This window comes from Daphnia pulex, chromosome 5, assembly GCF_021134715.1.
Source record: "Daphnia pulex isolate KAP4 chromosome 5, ASM2113471v1".
Taxonomy (NCBI): Eukaryota; Metazoa; Arthropoda; class Branchiopoda; order Diplostraca; family Daphniidae; genus Daphnia; species Daphnia pulex.
Window position 1 is genome coordinate 4,480,275 of NC_060021.1, and position 22,488 is coordinate 4,502,762.

Consider the following 22,488-nt stretch of genomic DNA (forward strand, 5'->3'; position numbering starts at 1 on the left):
TTTTCCGGAAAACGTGCATACCGCCCCGAGTTTAGTGGCGCATCGAATAGAAAACAGGTTTGCCCCCAAACCTGGGACATAGACGGCATCGTGAATGACAGCGTTGAACCAGTTGCCATCGACTCGACACCGAATTGGAATGTCACCGACGCCATGCACCTGTAATGGATCGTTGTCCAGACCGATGCCCTTCACTGGCCAGCTGCCAGGCTTGACTGAATTGTAGTTCTGGAACTGCCATAACTGATCACTCATATGCTGCGAAGCTCCAGAATCCGCGTACCAATCAGTTTGACTGCACTTCTTGACGTTGGACAGCAAAGAAAGAGAAGTAAAAGCGTAGCAGGGTGGCCAATCTGGATTGCTAGAGGCGATGTTGGCTCTGGTGTCTCCTTGTTGCCTTTTATCTTTCTTCTTCTTCCAGCATCTTGACTCTTCATGATTATTGCTTCTTCGTCCAAGTCCTTCGCAGTAGTTACAAATAGAAGCCGGTCTGCTGGGTTCTTGTGTACCGGAATAAGATGCCCCTCCAGTTGGTCGATTGACTCTCCTAGCAAAGAAAGCAGCATCAGCACTGTCCACCTCACCGTATTGTTGATTCATGGCTTCCTGCTTCATAAGTCGAGCTCGCAAAAGATTGACTGTCTTTTTGCTGTCGTCCAGATTCTCCCAGGCTGCAATGACGTGTCGGTAAGAGGGAGGAAGAGTAGAAGCAATTTTGGTGATGACCTGGTCGTCCGAAACTGGAGATCCGACATCTTGTAGTTGGCTGGCCATTAATTCAATGGCCGTGACGTGACTGGAGATATCGTGACCTTCCTTGTACTGGTAGTTCAGGAACTGTTGAAGAAGAAACATTTTGTTTTCTGCAGCAGATTGTTCGAACTGGCTGATGACTCGTTTCCACATTTCTGTGGCTGATGTACAGGTAATGAGGGAACGTTGTTGGTCAGAGCAGATGGTGGACGAAATCAGTAACTGTGCTGTGTTGTCCTTTTGCTTCCAACTGGTGATTGCTGCTTGATTGGTGGTGACGCCTGAAGCCACGATTGGATCTGGTTTAGCTTCTGTTCCAATTACTAGATCCATCAAGCTGTGATTGCGAAGCATCAGGCATGTCTGGAACTTCCACACTTGGAAGTTGGTTCCGTTGAGCTTGTCAATGTGTGCAACATCCTTCGCAGTGAAAACTGACATGCTGGTCTTGGTAAGCAACAGGAATGTTCTTGAAATAATAGATGTGCGGTAAATATTATAGCACTGGGCCCATAACCTGTTAACTATTAATCAATATGAACTAATACCAGAGGTTGCTGTGTGATCTTGACTTCGATCTGATAGCTTCTGTATTTCACAAATAGACAGAGATAAAGCCTGTCAGAGAGAAGAGACACAATACATAAGTTAGAATGAGGTAATTCACATCAAGATATATCAAGATCATTCTTACGAATATTGAGAGCACAGCAAAGTAACATACCTGTCAGAGAGAAGAGACACAATACATAAGAGTGGTGATTGACACCCACTGACTTCACTTGCTTATGGACTGGCAGAGCCAACTAGTGGTCTCTCAAGGCACTCTGACAGATAGAAGGGGGAGGAAGGGAAGTTTGGTTATAGACAACAAATCAACAGTGACTATTGACTATGATTGTAACTCAAAATTTAAATCCTCATTCAATTTTCAATGTGACTTAAAATTTTTGAAAATATTTCAAATCAAAATAAAAGGTTTCAAACATCGTTATTAAATGTGTCGCCGTAGCTCAACGTATGAGGGCACATATGACAACTTCAGTATTAAACATGGTTGTATGAGACCACATGCGTATTCAGTACGATGAAACAGAAGACCGGTCGAGCGCAATAGTCGTGGGATCGAATCTTTTTGTATACTTTCTTTTTTTTTCAATTATCTCATAAAATAAAATCCTTTAGGAACTTTTATTGCAAAGAATTAAGAAAAATGACTTGCATTTGAATTTTAAAACGAATTATCTAATTTGTTTCGACAGTTAAGAAATAAGAAGTCCTTTTGGTTGCCGTAACTAGCATTCCAGTTGAATGATATGCAATTTTTTGTGTACAGTTTATAAGTATTTAATATAAATGTTCAATTTAACGACAAATTCAAAGATCTTAGCGAAAAATTTTCTGTTAAAATTGAATGAATCAAAAATAATAATATTATGACTTTAGACGCGTTATGTCACTAATATGGGTTCGAATCCCATCCTCGTCGAAAGGAGTAGTAAGGGATATTGGCAACTGTAACGCACTCCAATTGCTATGCATTTATCAGGTGTACATGGCATATAAATGTAGAAACTTAGTCTTCAAGCCACTGTAGTAAATTCATCAAGATTCTATGGTGTAATGGTTAGCACTTCTGACCCTGACTCTGGCAATCTGAGTTCAAATCTCAGTACGACCTTTTTTATCAGATAGCGAGATCGTTGCAAGAAAGGCCAGTCAAGACTTTTTCCCACAGTGCAACCCTCTCTTTTAGAGCTTATGCATTGCGTTGCTGATGGATTAGGGTACTTGGTTCTGGTGAGTTATTCTACAACAGTACGTTATTACGCCAGGCTGTCGGAGGGTGCTGTACATGTTCGTTGCATATCGTTATTTCTTCAAGTCACCGTCATTTCCACTTCAAAGTAGGTCTGTTTGCATCCATCCCCAAATACATCCGAGGGACACTATATCTTGCAAACAGCCTACAATTAGCAAAGAACACTTTCGTATTGGCGAGCACAACCCCATCGACGTAAAAACCATAATCGACGTAAACACCACAACCCTTTCTATCCTTTTCAAAACGAAGCACACTTTAGTATTTTGCTCCGTTTAAAGTTGGACTTGAATTTTTACAAGAGGTAAAATGAAACAAATGCCCCGAGTGAGGTTCGAACTCACGACCTCGAGATTATGAGACTCGCGCGCTTCCTACTGCGCTATCGAGGCGGCCATCGCAGTTGAACGCTATAACAATGTGGTACCAACTGTCTTCCTTGAAACGCAAGTAAATCGAGCTTGCCAGGAGTCAAACCTGGAATCTACTGATCCGTAGTCAGGCGCGTTATCCATTGCGCCACAAACCCATATTATACGACGAACAATACTAATTGTAAAAAACAACTACTTGTTTTTGACAGAAAGGGATCAGGTTTGAATCATGTCTTTACTAGTGAAGTCATGTTTTAAGCCTTTAAAATCAATTGAATTTATTATTACTGTTCATACGATCTTCACTTAATTGTTGATAAGTTAGCTCGGTTAGCTCAGACGGTAGAGCGAAGGACTTTTAATCTTGAGGTAGAGGGTTCAAATACCTCATCGGGCGTGAAACGTGGGATGTGTTCTAGATATGTGTTGGTGTTTGATACGGGATAATTTTCCTGTAATTCTATGGTGCAGATAAACTGAGATAATCTGTCTTTAGATGAAAAACGTCACGAAATGAAATGTCGACGAGGTGACCGAGCGGTTAAGGTGATCCATTGTGCAATGCACGCATGGGTTCGAATCCTATCCTCGTCGAAAGGAGTAGTTAGGGATATTGGCAACTGTACCGCACTCCAATTGCTATGCATTTATCAGGTGTTTATGGCATATAAATGTAGAAACTTAGTCTTCAAGCCACTGTAGTAAATATATCAAGGTTCTATGGTGTAATGGTTAGCACTTCAGACTCTGACTCTGGCAATCTGAGTTCAAATCTCAGTAGGACCTTTTTTATCAGATAGCGAGATCGTTGCAAGAAAGGCCAGTCAAGACTTTTTCCCACAGTGCAACCCTCTCTTTTAGAGCTTATGCATTGCGTTGCTGATGGATTAGGGTACTTGGTTCTGGTGAGTTATTCTACAACAGTACGTTATTACGCCAGGCTGTCGGAGGGTGCTGTACATGTTCGTTGCATATCGTTATTTCTTCAAGTCACCGTCATTGCCACTTCAAAGTATGTCTGTTTGCATCCATCCCCAAATACATCCGAGGGACACTATATCTTGCAAACAGCCTACAATTAGCAAAGAACACTTTCGTATTGGCGAGCACAACCCCATCGACGTAAAAACCATAATCGACGTAAACACCACAACCCTTTCTATCCTTTTCAAAACGAAGCACACTTTAGTATTTTGCTCCGTTTAAAGTTGGACTTGAATTTTTACAAGAGGTAAAATGAAACAAATGCCCCGAGTGAGGTTCGAACTCACGATCTCGAGATTATGAGACTCGCGCGCTGCCTACTGCGCTATCGAGGCGGCCATCGCAGTTGAACGCTATAACAATGTGGTACCAAATGTCTTCCTTGAAACGCAAGTAAATCGAGCTTGCCAGGAGTCAAACCTGGAATCTACTGATCCGTAGTCAGGCGCGTTATCCATTGCGCCACAAACCCATATTATACGACGAACAATACTAATTGTAAAAAACAACTACTTGTTTTTGGACAGAAAGGGATCAGGTTTGAATCATGTCTTTACTAGTGAAGTCATGTTTTAAGCCTTTAACATGAATTGTATATCGATTTTTCAAATCGATTTGAACTAGTGTTGACCAATTGTATTCTAGCATTTTAAAGGGGGTAGGGTAAGAAAATAACTCCCCGTCGGTACTACATCATAACGCCCCTCTTCAGACCATTTTTGCTAGCGCTTAGATAAGGTTCACCCTTTTTTCAGAAAAAAAAAAGAAAAGAGAAAATCTTAGTTCAAATGGCTGATAGTGGATCGAGCTCATCTAGTTCAAGCTCAGAAAGTTCTAGTTCGTCATCGTCCAGCTCTTCCTCTTCATCAAGTGACTACTCGCGTAGAGGAGACCGCCGGCGCCGTCAGGCCCGCAACCGTGATCGCGAGAACGAGCGCGTGGCTGAGGGAGGCCGAGATCGTATCCAAGCCAATCCCGTCCATCCGCCTGTTTCCATGGATCAGCCCTTGCCAGTGAATGTGGTAGAACAACCAGCAGCTCAAGAGCATGGGGGACAGCAGCAGCACGAGATTGAAGGGGGCCTAGACGGACAGCAAGGTCCGGTTGGGGCTCAGCCTAATCGCGTGGTTCGAGAATCTAGCAGGAAGAAGGTGCGCCCGTCAAGACGAGAGGGTAAAAGGTTGGTGAAGAGGTTGAGAAAGGGTGTGAGCAACAAGCGTGTGTCGAAAGTCAAGAAGCGCTACTCGGTGTCTTTCAGTGACAAGTTAGGTTTCAAAGTGCCTTCAATCGATTTCCCGATGTACATGCTACTACAGAAGAAGCTAGGCAGTTCCGCGTCCAAGACCAACATCAACGAGGCCGAGAAAGTGCTTTACAAGTCGCAGCAGTCCCTTTTTCCCATGTTCCCGGTCCTCGCCTATTTGGAGCATCAGAATTTGCCAGGTGCTCAAGGGAAGGCAGTGAAAGATCTGGCCAACCTGGCGGGCAGGGCATTCTACGACATGTCAGACATGAGGCGCAGGAATGTTTTGGAGATCGTCGGCCCAAACGTTGTTTCTCTGGTGGATGATAGGGACAAGTTCAAGATAGAAGAGGACAAGGAGCTTTTCGGCACATCGGTGGTGAAAAAATTGAGGAAGGATGGGCAGTTCCTTAGCGACATCAACAGCCTAGATTTGGGAAAATCAAAATCGAGATCGGTGAAGGATCGTTTGGCCCCACCGCCATCGTCCCCTGGTGATAGCAGACGACGCCAATACAACAACTACGGCAACAACGCGACCAACCAACTTGGCTACCATCGTTATGACCAGGGCGGCTCCGGTGGAGCTCAACAGCAAGGCGCTCCTATACAGCCCAACCAGGCCGGATCCTTCGACTTTCGTCGCAACAACGGTGCTCCGCCGACTAATCCGAACGACGCCGGTCCATCCAACGGAGGCTGGTTCAACAGAGGGTATGTAAATCATTCATTATACCGTTTAGACCCGTATCGCGTTAGCCCGGTTTTTATTGGAGGACGGATCAGGCATTATTGGAGGGCCTGGAGGCTCATCTCTGCGGACCCCTGGATCCTGGGGGTCGTGCAGGAGGGTTTCAGGTTAGAATTTGAGTTCTCTCCAGTAGCATGGATTGTTCCTCGCAATGCCGGGATGAGTGAGGCCCAGTTGTCTATCGGTAGACAAGAGGTAAAGGACCTCTTTCAAAAAGGGGCGATAATTGAGCCAAGCAGAGTCGAGTTTGTTAGTCCCATGTTTATTATTCCGAAAGCCACGGGGGGATTTAGGCCTATCATTAATCTAAAGAGACTCAATAAGTTCTTAATTCTCCGCCATTTCAAGATGGAAAACATTAATTCTCTCAGGCACCTTATTGTTAAGGGGGACTGGATGGTCAAGTTGGACCTCAAAGACGCATACCTAACGGTGCCGGTCTTTGAGGGACACCAGAAATATTTGCAGTTTCTTTGGGAGGGGAAAGTCTACCAGTTTGTTTGTCTGCCGTTCGGTTTGGCTTCCGCTCCGTGGGCGTTCACAAAATTGCTCAAACCAGTAGTTGCCTTTTTGCGCAGTCTGGGTTGTCGCCTTGTAATTTACTTGGATGACCTCATTTTATTAGACCAGTGTAAAATCAGGCTCATGCAGACACTTTCATTCGTGAAGCACCTGCTTCAAGTGTTGGGTTTTATTATTAATGATTTGAAATCCTCCCAGTCGCCACTTCAGTTTTTAGAGTTCTTGGGTCTGTTGGTGGATTCGGTAAATTTAAAAATCTTCCTCCCCGAAGATAAGATTGAGTCAATCCGAACTAAATTTTCCGAAGCGCTGGCCAAATCTTATCTGTCGCTTCGAGACTTAGCGAGCTTACTGGGCAGATTTAACTGGGCGGAATCAGCGGTCCCTTTAGCTAGAGCGCACTACAGGGCCGTCCAGGCCGTGTATATTGGGCATTCCAGATTATGTGGGGGGGGGGGGGATTTGCGAGCCAAGACCCCCCTATCACGTTTGTCCAAGATGGACCTGGCCTGGTGGATGGATAGATCGGTCTATGTACCAGGGAGGAACATGTTTGAAGCCGAGCCAGCCCTAACTATTTGCGCCGATGCATCTTTAACGGGTTGGGGCGCAGTTTGTGGCGAGACAAGTACCGGGATGACCTGGACATCCGAGGAGAGTTCCCTTCACATCAACGTGCTTGAGCTACAGGCGGCATTCAATGCCCTACAATCGTTTGCAGGTTTCGTAAGTAATTGTACAATCAGGCTGCGTTTGGACAATTCTACTGCAGTTTCGTATATTAATAGGGTGGGGGGGCACACGGTCCCATGCATTGAACGAACTCGCCATCAAAATAGCTCGTTGGTGCGAGACCAAGAATATCTCGTTGCAGGCAGAACATTTACCGGGAGTATTTAATGTCATTGCAGACAGGGAATCCCGCAGGAGAATCGATTGGAGCGATTGGCGACTGAATCCGGAGGCTTTCAGGAGTCTGATGGAAGTATGGCCAATGAGGGTCGACCTATTTTCCAACCCTTGGAACGCGCAGCTCGAAACATTTGTCAGCTGGAATGCACAGCCGGGCGCGTGGGCGACGAATGCGTTTTCATTGAGCTGGAGATCAATGAAGGGTTACGCTTTCCCCCCCTTTTCGGTGATTCGGGATTGTTTATCCAAGATCCGGAGAGACAGAGCGTCAATAGTGGTGGTCACCCCGCTTTGGACGAGCCAGCCATGGTTCCCGTCGCTGCTGGGCCTCTCTTGCGATGTCCCGCAAATTTTCCGCCCGTCCGAGAACCTCCTAGTATCAGCACAGGGAGAGCGGAATCCGTTATGCGAGGTGGCCAGCTTCCGCCTCGTCGCATGGATGTTATCCGGGGAAGATTCGAAGGGGAGGGATTTTCGAGCGAGGTGGTCGACTTATTCATGTCGGCGACACGAGACAACACAAACTCCGCTTACGCTTCAGCCTGGCGAATTTGGTCAGATTGGTGTGTGGGAAGGGGTGCCGATCCCCTGTGTAATGATGTAACTGTGGTAACTTCCTTCCTAGCCGACCAGGCCAAGTCTAAAGCGTATAGCACGATTGGTGTATATCACTCCGCTCTGTCCCAAACGTTACCCCCCCCCCCTGAAGGGCTCCCCTATAGGTGAACACCCCATGGTCGTTTTGCTGATGAAAGGTATTCGAAATCAGAACCCCCCTAGACCTAAATATCAGTCCACTTGGGATGTTGATATGGTTCTTAACTATCTCAGAGGGCAGAAGAACGCTTCACTTTCGGTGGGAGCGTTGGCCTCAAAACTAGCCACTCTCCTGTCCCTGGCAACTCTCTACAGAGCCAGCGAACTGGCCGGAATTGACAAAAGATCGATCAGCTTCACCGCGGAAGGAGTCTCCTTTTCGCTCTCCAAATTCAGGAAGGCCCAAAGAGGAGGTGCCCTTCAATCAATTTTCCTTAAAAAACTCGCCGACGAACAACTTGACCCGGGAAGGTGTCTCAGTCGGTATTGTGAAGTGACGGAGAAATATCGCACCGACAAGAACAGCGAGAGTTTGTTCATCGGTTCAGTGGGCCAGCATGCACCCCCATGTGCACAAGTTCAACGATTTCAGCCTGGATTAAAAAGGAACTGAAAGCAGCCGGGGTTGATACGGAGCGTTTTTCGGGCCACTCCACCCGTGGGGCTGCAGCGTCCAAAGCAGCGGCTTCGGGAGTATCAGTAGAATCGATCCTGAGTGCTGGGCACTGGTCAGCAGAATCCACATTCACTAGATTCTACAGGAGAGACGCGGCCATCAACCCGAGCACATCGGTGGCAGGAGCGGTCCTTTCACTAGGCAATATCGCCTAGTGGGTACGGTTTTTCTTTAATTTCTCACTATCAGCTTCATAGTGTTAACGGATTTTTTGTTGTCTCAGTTTTTATAAGTTCTGTCGTGCACGCAAACCCTCGTTAAATTTATGCCCTACACATTCCCTGTTATTTGCCCTTATCCTGGCCTCTAATACCTACCTTATACCTATGGTTCCAACACCATCCGCGAGTGGCGCCAAGGGAACGAGGAAATGGCAGAAACGTTTAAAGAGTATCGCCCCCCCCCCGCTTTTCATTTTGTTCTGTCTAATGTTTTTAGACAGCCAGTGGTGTAAGTTAGAAATGGGGACCTTTCGTTTTTTCCTAACGTTTATTGGTTTTTATGCATAGGCATGGTTAAGGCATTAGGCACTATACATGGTTTAAGAGCACGTAATGGGTGGAAACTTAAGTGTATGTAGGGGACTTAAGTTAATGGCTTTAAATTCACTAGTTCAAATCGATTTGAACAATCGATATACAATTGGAAATTGTCTCAGGTACTCCGCCAAGACAATTAAGATTGTATGAGATAGAGAGAATCGATTTGAACTGTAATTTCCTCCCGCCCTCCCGTTACAGTCAATCGATCCAGTTGGCATTCATAATCTTTAGTGTTTTTGATCCAGTCAAATTCCACCAACTGTTTCTTTCCTATGTCAATTTCTAATGTTATGTCCTTGTTTCAATTTACCTTCTGCAGATACGCTAATGGCTATTCGCGCGGTAGGGGAGGCAGAGGAGGAAGCCGTGGTCGTGGAAACTTTTGAAGTTGCAAGATAAACCCACCACCCACCCATTGTATTATTATTTAAAATGGTCTGAAGAGGGGCGTGATGATGTAGTACCGACGGGGAGTTATTTTCTTACCCTACCCCCTTTCAAATGCTAGAATACAATTGGTCAACACTAGTTCAAATCGATTCTCTCTATCTCATACAATCTTAATTGTCTTGGCGGAGTACCTGAGACAATTTCCGATTGAATTTATTATTACTGTTCATACGATCTTCACTTAATTGTTGATAAGGATAATAATACAGCCCGGTTAGCTCAGACGGTAGAGCGCGGGACTTTTAATCCTGAGGTCGAGGGTTCAAATACCTCATCGGGCGTGAAACGTAGGATGTGTTCTAGATATGTGTTGGTGTTCGATACGGGATAATTTTCCTGTAATTCAATGGTGCAGATAAACTGAGATAATCTGTCTTTAGATGAAAAACGTCACGAAATGAAATGTCGACGAGGTGACCGAGCGGTTAAGGTGATGGACTGCTAATCCATTGTGCATTGCACGCATGGGTTCGAATCCCATCCTCGTCGAAAGGAGTAGTTAGGGATATTGGCAACTGTAACGCACTCCAATTGCTATGCATTTATCATGTGTTCATGGCATATAAATGTAGAAACTTAGTCTTCAAGCCACTGTAGTAATATATCAAGGTTCTATGGTGTAATGGTTAGCACTTCAGACTCTGACTCTGACAATCTGAGTTCAAATCTCAGTAGGACCTTTTTTATCAGATAGCGAGATCGTTGCAAGAAAGGCCAGTCAAGACTTTTTCCCACAGTGCAACCCTCTCTTTTAGAGCTTATGCATTGCGTTACTGATGGATTAGGGTACTTGGTTCTCGTGAGTTATTCTACAACAGTACGTTATTACGCCAGGCTGTCGGAGGTTGCTGTACATGTTCGTTGCAAATCGTTATTTCTTCAAGTCACCGTCATAGCCACTTCAAAGTATGTCTGTTTGCATCCATCCCCAAATACATCCGAGGGACACTATATCTTGCAAACAGCCTACAATTAGCAAAGAACACTTTCGTAATGGCGAGCACAACCCCATCGACGAAAAAACCATAATCGACGTAAACACCACAACCCTTTCTATCCTTTTCAAAACGAAGCACAGTTTAGTATTTTGCTGCGTCTAAAGTTGGACTTGAATTTTTACAAGAGGTAAAATGAAACAAATGCCCCGAGTGAGGTTCGAACTCACGACCTCGAGATTATGAGACTCGCGCGCTGCCTACTGCGCTATCGAGGCGGCTTGAACGCTGAACTTGAACGCTATAACAAATTATTACCAACTGTCTTCCTTGAAACGCAAGTAAATCGAGCTTGCCAGGAGTCAAACCTGGAATCTACTGATCCGTAGTCAGGCGCGTTATCCATTGCGCCACAAACCCATACTATACGACGAACAATACTAATTGTAAAAAACAACTACTTGTTTTGGACAGAAAGGGATCAGGTTTGAATCATGTCTTTACTAGTGAAGTCATGTTTTAAGCCTTTAACATGAATTGAATTTATTATTACTGTTCATACGATCTTCACTTAATTGTTGATAAGGATAATAATACAGCCCGGTTAGCGCAGACGGTAGAGCGCGGTTCTTTTAATCCTGAGGTAGAGGGTTCAAATACCTCATCGGGCGTGAAACGTAGGATGTGTTCTAGATATGTGTTGGTGTTCGATACGGGATAATTATCCTGTAATTCAGTGGTGCAGATAAACTGAGATAATCTGTCTTTAGATGAAAAACGTCACGAAATGAAATGTCGACGAGGTGACCGAGCGGTTAAGGTGATGGACTGCTAATCCATTGTGCATTGCACGCATGGGTTCGAATCCCATCCTCGTCGAAAGGAGTAGATAGAGATATTGGCAACTGTAACGCACTCCAATTGCTATGCATTTATCAGGTGTTCATGGCATATTAATGTAGAAACTTAGTCTTCAAGCCTCTTTAGTAACTATATCAAGGTTCTATGGTGTAATAGTTAGCACTTCAGACTCTGACTCTGACAATCTGAGTTCAAATCTCAGTAGGACCTTTTTTACCAGATAGCGAGATCGTTGCAAGAAAGGCCAGTCAAGACTTTTTCCCACAGTGCAACCCTCTCTTTTAGAGCTTATGCATTGCGTTGCTGATGGATTAGGGTACTTGGTTCTGGTGAGTTATTCTAAAACAGTGCGTTATTACGCCAGGCTGTCGGAGGTTGCTGTACATGTTCGTTGCAAATCGTTATTTCTTCAAATCACCGTCATTGCCACTTCAAAGTATGTCTGTTTGCATCCATCCCCAAATACATCCGAGGGACACTATATCTTGCAAACAGCCTACAATTAGCAAACAACACTTTCGTAATGGCGAGCACAACCCCATCGACGTAAAAACCATAATCGACGTAAACACCACAACCCTTTCTATCCTTTTCAAAACGAAGCACGGTTTAGTATTTTGCTCCGTCTAAAGTTGGACTTGAATTTTTACAAGAGGTAAAATGAAACAAATGCCCGAGTGAGGTTCAAACTCACGACCTCGAGATTATGAGACTCGCGCGCTGCCTACTGCGCTATCGAGGCGGCCATCATCCTTGAACGCTATAACAAATTATTACCAACTGTCTTCCTTGAAACGCAAGTAAATCGAGCTTGCCAGGAGTCAAACCTGGAATCTTCTGATCTTGTTTGCTTCGGACACACCGGAATGAAACTTCAGAGTCGCAATTAACTGGAGTCGAATGTATTTCGGCTCAGGGAAAAACGGGAACACAAAATCGGGTTTAGGCGACGGGACGGTATTTGCCAGCTATACGTCCCCACGTTAAACACAGAGAAAAAACAGAATTTGGAAAGCGAAACTGAAACGTAAAGTGTGGAGCGTCGGCACACGTGCGCTCTACACCAGATAAACTCTAAGTGAATAATCTTCTCGGTTTGGCTCCTTCCTTCTTGCCCGATTCCCTTACTCTCCTTACAGGCGTTGCCGGATTGATTTTCTTTGATTCGAGTGGGTCCGAAAAATTGACAGCTTTGGGAATCTTAGACTTTCCAACAGATCCGTAGTCAGGCGCGTTATCCATTGCGCCCAACTGAGATAATTTGGCTTTAGATTAAAAACGTCAATGTCGAAAAGGTTAGCGAGCGGTTAAGGTGATGGACTGCTAATCCATTGAGCATTGCACGCATGGGTTCAAATCCCATCCTCGCCGAAAGGAGTAGTTAGGGATATTGGCAACTGTAACGCACTCCAATTACTAGCAATGATCAGGGGTTCATGGCATATCAATGTAGAAACTTAGTGTTCAAGCCACAGTAGGATATTTATCAATTTTCTACAGTGTAATGGTTAGCACTTCAGACTCTGACTCTGACAAACTGAGTTCTAATCTCAGTAGGACCTATTTTACCAGATAGCGAGATCGTTGCAAGAAAGGCCAGTCAAGACTTTTTCCCACAGTGCAACCCTCTCTTTTAGATTTTATGCATCGAGGCGAAGACGAGCGAAGGATTTTTAGCCAAAAACCTAAAATCATTGTAACCTAGAAACTTAAATTCATTGCTGCAGTGTTTTAGTTTCCTATAAAAACTAAGATCTCTTATCAATCAAAAATTGAATAACAAATGAATTATTGAATGACACTGTTGAAGAACTTTACATTTTATTTCAAACAATCCAGAAGTGAAATCAGACGTTGGGAATTCCAGCCATGATTGATCTCCTTTGGGATGTTAGGTGCCGTCCATCGAAATCTAAGTTGAAACATATATACGTAATGATACTAGAGAATCAGAAATTTAATTTTAATATAAATATAATAACTAACCCTCAAGCGTTCCCATGTTTATTATTTGCATTACTACGCAATAAGTCTTTTCAGAAATTTGAATAAAAAATTCCTTAAATTTAATTGCACTGAAAATTGTTACATTTTCAATAGCCAACTATCGAACCATTTCTATCCCTCATCCAACTTCCTATTTCGACACCATGAGAAATAAAAAGAACATTTTCTAGTAGAATTCCATTATCTTCCAATTCTTTGTCACATTTCATCTACATAATATAAAAAATGGATAGAATAATCATTATGGGGAAACATGAAAGTATTTGGATATTCTTACAATATTTTGGACTTTTGCGTACTAGTCACCAGGACAACACATGACACAAGCAATCCATTCTCCTTTGAGGACACGGTGAAGAATATTTCGAAGATGTGCTAGTGGAGTGTGCTTCTTATTTTCATCTTTAGCAATGTTGCAACTGGATGTCATATGGTTCATCGCTCGTCGAGAGCACTTACATTCCCAGCTACTTCCGCAACAATTCGCAATTGAATGTTGAATTCAAAATGATTTCATATTTCCATAAACAACCAAAATTATACATTAACATTGCAAATAGTAACAGTTATGATTTATTAAAATTATTACATTCTTTCATCGTACACAAATATCTTACGCAAAAGAAAATGTCATTTGTAACAGCTAATCTCCTAGAATATTTGATATTAATCCAACGAACATAACTGGATTCAAAGTCAGGCTACGAATCGGGTAAAAAAGCCATTTTTTCCCACGTAAAGAGTTTTGGGATAAACCTACATCAAACGATCATGCCCGCTCTTGCATATCCGTCAACTCCGCACCTATTTCTAAAATTTCCAACTGCTTTGTATATTTTGTGTATGTTTTGTGTATATTTTGAGATATTCTGGTCAAAGAACACTGAGAAAACCCTTCGCAAAATGAAAAATAATTTTAAAATGTGTTTTTTTATATTACTTTCTCGACTACACCAGCACTGAAGGATGAAAGTTCAAACCAGAGACTTCCGATGAAATATGGCTGCTTGCTCCATCAACTAAGAGCATAACTGGGATGACAATTCAAGAAAGGTCCTTTAAGAATGGATAAAATTTCTTCTGCTTTCTCAGGAAAGCAACAAAGATATCTTGAGTCATCAAATCTTTCTTCGTGTTTCCATTTTCCAATCCTTTTAAAGAGCAAGGGTGGCAAGTGTTGCCGAGTGTTGCCGAGTGTTGCCGAGTTGCCGAAAGTTTAACGTTAAAAATTTTGTATCTGACGTAATTGAGTTCTTGACTGCCGTGGGTACCCTTTCGTATGGGAAAACAAATCAGGGTGGAAAACTGACACCTACTGCACAAAATTTTCCCATTACTTTAATTTTGAAGTATTTTAATACGATTATTTATTACATATCAAATGTGTTATTTAGGCTACACTATATTCCAGTATCACTATCAATATATAGAAAAGTCTGCTTTTTATCAACTTCTAATAACATTACATTGATGCATTCCAATGTAACCAGGAGCACATTCAACAACTCCTTTACCATGGAATTAAAAAAAAACACTCTGTTAGGGAAAGCACAGGGAAAGAATCCATACTAGGGAATTTCCGTGGGATAGGATTAGTCCTGACTTAGAAATGGAAAACCCCCCATACAGGTTGATTGTTTTAAGAAAATGAAACCTTTTAAGGCATTTTGATTCGTTTACTATTCCGTATCTGTAATGAACAGACAAAAAGTTAATAATTTGGTTTATGGTGATTCACCATTACAGTAAATGTTTCGTTATTATACCTAGTAGCTTCTATTGAAAAATGATTACCAGCTGGTTAACAATTTTCAACAATTCAAAAATTCCTTAAGTGATTGGGATGGATCATCCATATTGCTATGACAAATAATAATTGATAGAGGCGTTGGAAAGACCAGTATGGTATTTGTTCCCAATTGGTGTCATGTATTGTTTCACGGTGTGTTTTGAAACGTCATATCTGACTAGCTTCGAGTAACAATGAATAATCCAATCGTTATAAGCCTGTTACATTCTGGTACAACAGTTTCGTGAGAAAATTTGATCAAAGTTTATTTATTGTAGTTTTCAGAACCTGGTAATTCAGGGAAGGTTGTTGAGTATAATATTAGCCACAAAATTATTTAACACAACTGGACTGCTTATTAGGTAGTTTTTTTCTTCGGAAACCATTTTTTTATTTAGTTACACTTGAGGGCCATTCCATGGTATTTCAATTTTCTGTCGCGGTACCTCACCGATTTTTCTGAAAAAATACTGTGGGTTGTAAGTCATGGTTACATAACACTGTGAAATTTTCAAATTTTTTGGATCAGTGGTGCCCCGCAGCTGCCCCGCCCTCTTCATGATTGCCATCGCCGAGTCATATCGGGAAGGTAAGCCATATCCAAGTTTCAAATATCCCACGGTTAGCCCTCTAAACTTATGTCACCAACCGCTAGTGGCACTGCTTGACATGATGCCCGTTTTTATCAATTTATAATAGGGTCCTTGCATGAATAAGGGATTCCTTTTAAATAAATATCATTAGAATCAGTTTTTCACGCTGATTCTCATCTTGAATTCAAGCTTGCTGTTAGTGCTCTTCCAGCAGATCTACCTCGAGGAATGTCTATATCCAGCTAAAACTTTCTGCTGCTAACCCTTCTCGGTTAAGTGCTTACGTCAGTCATCCCGGCTGTTGCTCCTGTGCCCGCAAATTTTTTTACTTAAAAATCCGTCGGGTCACCGGCAACAGCCTGTAGGCATCGTAGTTGGTGTCCGCTGGTCTCTTGTTTCCTTCTTACAGACTGGTGCTGTCAATGAAGAAAGTCTGGTGTCCAGCCCCCACCAGGTTTTTTCGATATCGTGGCTACCAGGAATGCAGCAGAAGCTTTTAAAACATATTTTTCACTACCCTCCTGTTCATGTTTTTATTTATTTATTTTTTATTTTTCTTCCATAGATGTACCTTCTCCCACTTTAGCGCCACACCATATGCCACATTCTCTTCATTTAGCAAAACCAGCATCATGCCCACACTCCTCATCTCTGAACGGTGGCGCTGGGTGTGGGTGTTGAAGTGGCTCGGACTCCAGGTTTTCGCTTATGAAAGGGGTGGAACCTGGGTCTGCCTGTAAACCGCAAAAAAGGTCAGCCAGAGCACACATCTATGAACGGTGGCGTCAGGCTCTGGTGCTCAGCGACGGAAGAGTGGGGATCCTTGCAGTCCCCTCACTCTGGTCAATGCAGCACGTCACTATGGCTGATGATCTACTATCTTTCCTCTCCCACCTCTCCTAGTCGTTCGTTTTTTATTCCCTATTAAGTTTTAACTATTGACACACATACTCATTTCCTTGTCTTTCCTTCTTTTTATGGCCTGTCTCACTGAATCTCTCATGTTCATGCAATACACTGGGCTAAAATCGGTTTCCGAGATCCCGCCCTTTAAAACTAAAAAAAAAAACAATTCTCATGGTATTTTATTTTTAATTTTTAAAATAATAATTCCCCCCCCCCCGTAATCTCACTTCAAAGTTGAGATTAGCTTCCCCACTTTAAAATGGACCCCACCCGATATTTGGTGGGCGGTCCTTAAAATGTGGTGAATTTTGCTCTTTTCCCCCCTTTTCACCCTTTTTCGTGCTGCCTATTTTAATGTGGTATCGAACAACTTAACTTCGATTAAATGAGCTATACCCCAGACAGAGTCTGGGGGCTCATACCAATACAACAAAAAATAATTCATTTAACCTTTTGGCAAAAGTGTATGCAATGTGTGAAGTTAAGTTGTACGATACCACATCAAACTTACAGGCAATAACATACCAATAATAGTGTGATGTGGTTAAATTGACCCACTACAACCGACAACAATAACAGCACCTTCTCTCGCCGATAAAACCATTGGAGACCTAAAGTCCCAAGCCCCCTTCCCCACAAAACAAAACAAAGGCCAAATCATACTAAAAAACACGCCTAAAAATCAACAGAAAACAAAGACTAAACAAAACAAACAAACAAACTCACCTCCTTATCCTCCCCTCACAATACAAATATCCACGAGAAAAAGCTACACTGAAACGCCAAGACCACCCACTCGCAGAACCAGAGCTGTCCAAACCTGCACCACACCTACAAGATTTCAAAAAAACAAACATTAGTACATCAGAAAAATGAACTAAAAGAGGAGAACGGCACCCACAACAACCAACAACAATAACAGCACCTTCTCTCACCGAGCAATCCATTGGAGACCTCTAGTCCCGAGCCCCCTTCCCGCACAAAACAAAACAAAAGCCAAATCATACTAAAAAATCACACCCAAAAATCAACAATCATTACAAACAAAGACTAAACAAAACAAACAAACAAACTCACCTCCTTATCCTCCTTATCCATCACAACACAAACACAAATACCCACGAGAAGAAGCTGCACTGATATGCCTAAACCACTGTCTCCAATCCGTCATTGAACACGCGCCACCGACGCAGTTCACTGGATCCAAGAGTCCGTGCCTTCCACCACCGAAAATAGACCAAGCCAAAAAGACACATTACCCCGCCTAACAGTTTGCCGGTGCTGAAGGTCTTCGATGTAGAAGACCATTTTCTGTTCGAAAGTGGCCAGCAATGCACCTTTTTCTAAATAAATAAATAAATAAAATTTAGGCTTTGCTTTTTGCAAAGCCAAGGGTGGAGTGGCACCCATCAAGTTGCAGAAATCGATTGGAAAGAACAGTTCCAGTAAACACTAGCCCTGTCGTTTTCCGTTGAGAATGTTAACTTTTCTGTCGTCTTCTACGAGCTTGGTGGCGATGGCCCGGATGTTGGCAATCGACTCGTTCAAATCGATGCGCACAAACCTTTGGTCTTTTCTTCTCGTGAGTTTTGACACTTCAAAGACAAAGGAAAGAGATTAGTTTTCGTTAACTATAGGTCCGTATTAACCTGTTCGTTGGACCGTTACACGGCTTCCACTTAGGTTAATAACCAGTTTAATTTTTTTTTAAAGTTGCTCTATGTAGTACAAAATTCGATGGAATTTCACATTTTGGTACAAATGTTACAGGAAATTTTTCGATTCAATCACAGTGGAATTTAAAATAGATTTTGAGGGAAATTATTAGGGGTTGACAAGACGGCGATTCCCTAGAATCGATTTCTTTCTTGAAGATGGCTGGGAAATCGAACGCTATGGGGGGGGGGCGGAGAAAATCGCCGAATAAACGAGGGAATAGGAAATTTTTGCTATGTTACTGCAAGGACCACTGCCAACTAGAGAAAATTCCACATCGAACTTCTTCATGCAGGTTCACAACAACACACAATTTTCCTCCTCAGTGCCTGAATCCTTGTACACCGAAATTAATACTGGTTGATTTTTGTTGACAACGTTTGAGTCCAAATCCTCCTCTTAGCTGACAGTTTCTGGGTCGGACGGCATAGAACGCTTTTGTGTACGTGCTACCAGACACACCAGTAGACACCACCGGCTCCCTAGTGACTTGCTTTCACTGCAAATGAGAAACATGTAAATGTTTATAATGTTGAAAAGGTTGAAAGTTGTTCAAAAATCCAACTGCATATTTGACACGAAACTCTTAAAACATCCCTCTGAAAACTATCAATAACTTACGATAGCAAATAAGGTGAAAATAAAGGCTTACAGGGGGAAAGAAAAAGAAACAAATCAACTGCGACAATGCTAAAATCCTGTGAAGTTTCAAATTTGGTTATTCAAATGACTGACAACGTCTAGTCTAACATAATTGTCAGCACAACACAAAATTCACAACACAGCTGTCCAAACTTCGTATCATATGTAAGTGCGACTTACCAAAGTCATTCTTCGTTCTTTAATGAAGGGATTTGTTTTTGCATCCAAGACGTTCGAGTGATAGCAAAAAAACGATTAGCAAGCACAGGAAAATTCTCCTGACGCCACCAGAAAGTGTTGGAACACTCTTTACAGGAAAGTATGTGTAATAGGGTGTAGAATGTTCGTTAACATCAAAATCGCTTGATTTTCCACCATAATCCTTGCATCCAGTTAGCAACAGGCTTTCTTCTAAGTTCGCTCGAATCATTTTATAATTGTAGAAATGAACTTCAATCTCATGCCCCAACCAGCTGCACTGAATCTCTGATATCGGCATTAGATCCAAAAATTTAATTAGCCGAAAGATCAGCCGTGAGATGTCTTTCTTCTTCTTGGCTGTACCATGTTGATTGAGATCCTACAATTTCAACAAGTGTTTTCCAGCAAATTCAAGGCAGTGAAACAAGTGGTAAAATGTTGATTCAGCACACTGAAGTTGGCTCGTTAACTCAATTTCAATCCATTTCAAATATACGGAATATCCGTTATCCAGAAATATCCGGAGGCTTTCTAACAGTCATTCGGCTAGCGTCACGTCAGGTGTAGAACATGATTCTGCACAGTAAGGTTCCTTACCAATTGTTTGAAATTGATGGTTTCAAAGAGTTGTATAAGGTAAATTGCATACGCGAAGGCGCAGAAGCCATGCACTCGGATGATGTCACAGTCTTGAAGAGTAAACTGATCAAAAAAATTTGAAAATTTAGGTACCGCGACAAAAAAAAATTGAAATACCATGGAATGGCCCTTGAATGAATACACCCTTTTTTCTGCTTTATTCTTCTCTCCTCCTCCCTTATTTCTTCTATTTTCCGTTGTGTATCCAGATTACCAATTTTGTTTTTTTATTCCTAAAAATGAAATATAACATACGAAGATTGTACCACTATGAGCTATAATAATAGTATAATATATATAATACCATCTTAAAATAAACCACAGAACATTTTGGATGATTGTCTAATTAGACACAATTCTTGCTTGTAACATTTTTTCAGCTAAAATATAAACTTTTTTATTTCTTTTTCTGTTTCACTTTTTCTGTTTGTTGTATTAAAACATCCTGCTATTACATATGATCAGTGCTCTTTTCAACAGTATTATGGATTTTTGATAACTACACGGAAAAGTGAACTACATATAGTTATCGCGCGACAATGACTCGTATAAATTCAAATTTTATACTACTGCAAGAACTCACATCATTCTAATTTCATAATTGTCATTGCGTTGAAGTCCTTGGGGGATGAATGCTTTGATGGCTGAGAAGGAGGATGAAGAGGAACTACAGAAGTTAAGAGAGTCTTCTGCGTTCAACACGTGTATAAGAAATATGTTGAATATTCATTTTATATGTATCTTCAAGTGATTTAGATGTTTTGCGGGTACGAAAAGTTTAGCTAAATAATAGCTATTATGTAGCCGCGTTAAGTACTGATAAGCTACATTTATTGTAGTATTGTAACTAAAAAAAAGGATCTTCATAACTGTCGCTCATAGCTGTAGTCTACAACAGCTATTGTAATAGTGACTTGTTCTTGCAATTATTTTAAAACCTTTTCTTATGCATCTACTAAATTCTTAGCAGTTATTCATCAACATTTTGTTATGATTTCCCAAAACTGCTATTACATATCTTGTTCTTACGCAGTAACAATAATGCAAAGAAAAGTTGGCTACATTTTTACCGTTACTATTATACATTTCACTATATTTAAGAAGATACAATAATTAATATTGAATAGACGAGATACATAAATGACATTAGATATACCATGTGTACAACATGTGGGACACAAACATATTTCTTGATTTAAAATGAATTATACAAGCCGTGGCGGCCAAAATCAATGTCGACGTTTTTTTCTATTAGCCTTACTTACTGCTAATCACGAGTACCAATATAATCAGAAAATGTTCCCCAGAATCAGTTGATCTTAGAGTTTGTTGAAAGTATGACGTAGGAGCTTAGCTGAAATGGTGGATCTCACCTTTTGGTAAATCTTAGCTTTGTGTGGATTTCTAAAAAGAAAATAGAAAAATCTGAAAATAGGATTTTCATTTGATACAACATTTTCAAACATGAATAAGTAAGTAAATTAAAAATTACTTTTAAAATCTTGCACATCGGGAGGCAAAGACAGTTTTTTTTTAAAATTGCCACTGTATTTTTAAAGACATCTAATACATGAGATGCATTTAAAAGACTATATTTTTTTGATATTTCAACTAAATTCCGCAGGGATATCCAGGGGGCATAATAGCAACGATGAATGGGGGTGGTCTTCACGCCTCGAATCACTCCTTTTCAGCTTTCAGCAGGGACAGTCATAGAATGTATTTCTCTGACGCGCCGTGTTTTGATTTTAAGTTTTATCTTTCCTACAGTGTCCTTGTCTTTTCCCTCTTAATAGAAGGTGGAGTGACATTCTTGTTCATTGCATTTCGGAGGTTCCCCTTTCGTTCTTTTTACTTTCGTTTAATCGTATTCTCTATTTCATTCGCCCCTTTGAAAAATATTTCTACAATTGCGGAAAAGGGGGGGGGGCTATGATTCGAAAATTTCAGTGAAGGTATAGGTCGAATCCAGTGGAATGGAAGCGAGAGTTCGACGACTAAAAAAACTCCCATTCGATCTATTTGTGGACATAGACGAAGATCACGGGTCCACTGATAAAGATGGCGAACCAATGGTAAAATGCAAGGTTGGACGGGCCGATTAAATTCAACATTTCAAAGAAACTTGGGGTCCAGTTATAAGATAAGATAAATAAGTTATAATATTATATTTTTGTGTAATAGGGTCGAGAAGAAGAAGGCAAAAGAGATGGGGGGGGCTATCCTGTGTTTCACAAAAGTTTTGTCACAAAAGTTGGTTGATCCAACTGTAAACGACGCCATTTACCATGGAATGCTCAATATTAAGGACGGGACTCTTTGCTATGTCGCCATGTTAAAGCTAGTCGGGTCGGGTTTGTTCAGGAGATAATTAATGGGAAATATAAAAAAATACAGTTTTTTTCGCTGATTCCAACTTTGTTTATAAATTTCAGTAAAAAAAAGTAATTAATAAAGAATTCTTATTTTACTTTCAGGAGTAGGGGTAAAAAGACAACACCGGTGCCATCTACCAATGGTAATTGGTAAACTGTTGCCGGGAATGACAGAAGCAAGTCATACTGGATCAA

General features: G+C 41.7%; 1 protein-coding gene and 8 non-coding genes across 9 annotated transcripts; 6 read left to right on the forward strand and 3 right to left on the reverse strand.

Moving 5' to 3' along the window:
• Window positions 1–2,897: 2,897 nt before the first annotated feature.
• Window positions 2,898–2,970, reverse strand: Trnam-cau. Its single transcript has one exon. It is a non-coding gene; the product is annotated as a tRNA-Met (tRNA).
• Window positions 2,971–3,666: 696 nt separating this feature from the next.
• Trnaq-cug lies at window positions 3,667–3,738 on the forward strand. The gene has a single exon. It is a non-coding gene; the product is annotated as a tRNA-Gln (tRNA).
• A 460-nt stretch (window positions 3,739–4,198) lies between these two features.
• Trnam-cau lies at window positions 4,199–4,271 on the reverse strand. Its single transcript has one exon. It is a non-coding gene; the product is annotated as a tRNA-Met (tRNA).
• Window positions 4,272–4,710: 439 nt separating this feature from the next.
• LOC124193885 lies at window positions 4,711–9,707 on the forward strand. The gene is made up of 2 exons (XM_046587875.1): window positions 4,711–5,893; window positions 9,499–9,707. The coding sequence occupies exons 1-2, from the start codon at window positions 4,725–4,727 to the stop codon at window positions 9,563–9,565; spliced, it is 1,236 nt and encodes a 411-aa protein (XP_046443831.1). The 5' UTR covers window positions 4,711–4,724; the 3' UTR covers window positions 9,566–9,707.
• A 329-nt stretch (window positions 9,708–10,036) lies between these two features.
• Window positions 10,037–10,118, forward strand: Trnas-gcu. The gene has a single exon. It is a non-coding gene; the product is annotated as a tRNA-Ser (tRNA).
• Window positions 10,119–10,237: 119 nt separating this feature from the next.
• On the forward strand, window positions 10,238–10,309 carry Trnaq-cug. Its single transcript has one exon. It is a non-coding gene; the product is annotated as a tRNA-Gln (tRNA).
• A 460-nt stretch (window positions 10,310–10,769) lies between these two features.
• Window positions 10,770–10,842, reverse strand: Trnam-cau. The gene has a single exon. It is a non-coding gene; the product is annotated as a tRNA-Met (tRNA).
• A 519-nt stretch (window positions 10,843–11,361) lies between these two features.
• Window positions 11,362–11,443, forward strand: Trnas-gcu. Its single transcript has one exon. It is a non-coding gene; the product is annotated as a tRNA-Ser (tRNA).
• Window positions 11,444–11,563: 120 nt separating this feature from the next.
• Window positions 11,564–11,635, forward strand: Trnaq-cug. Its single transcript has one exon. It is a non-coding gene; the product is annotated as a tRNA-Gln (tRNA).
• The last annotated feature ends 10,853 nt before the right edge of the window (window positions 11,636–22,488 follow it).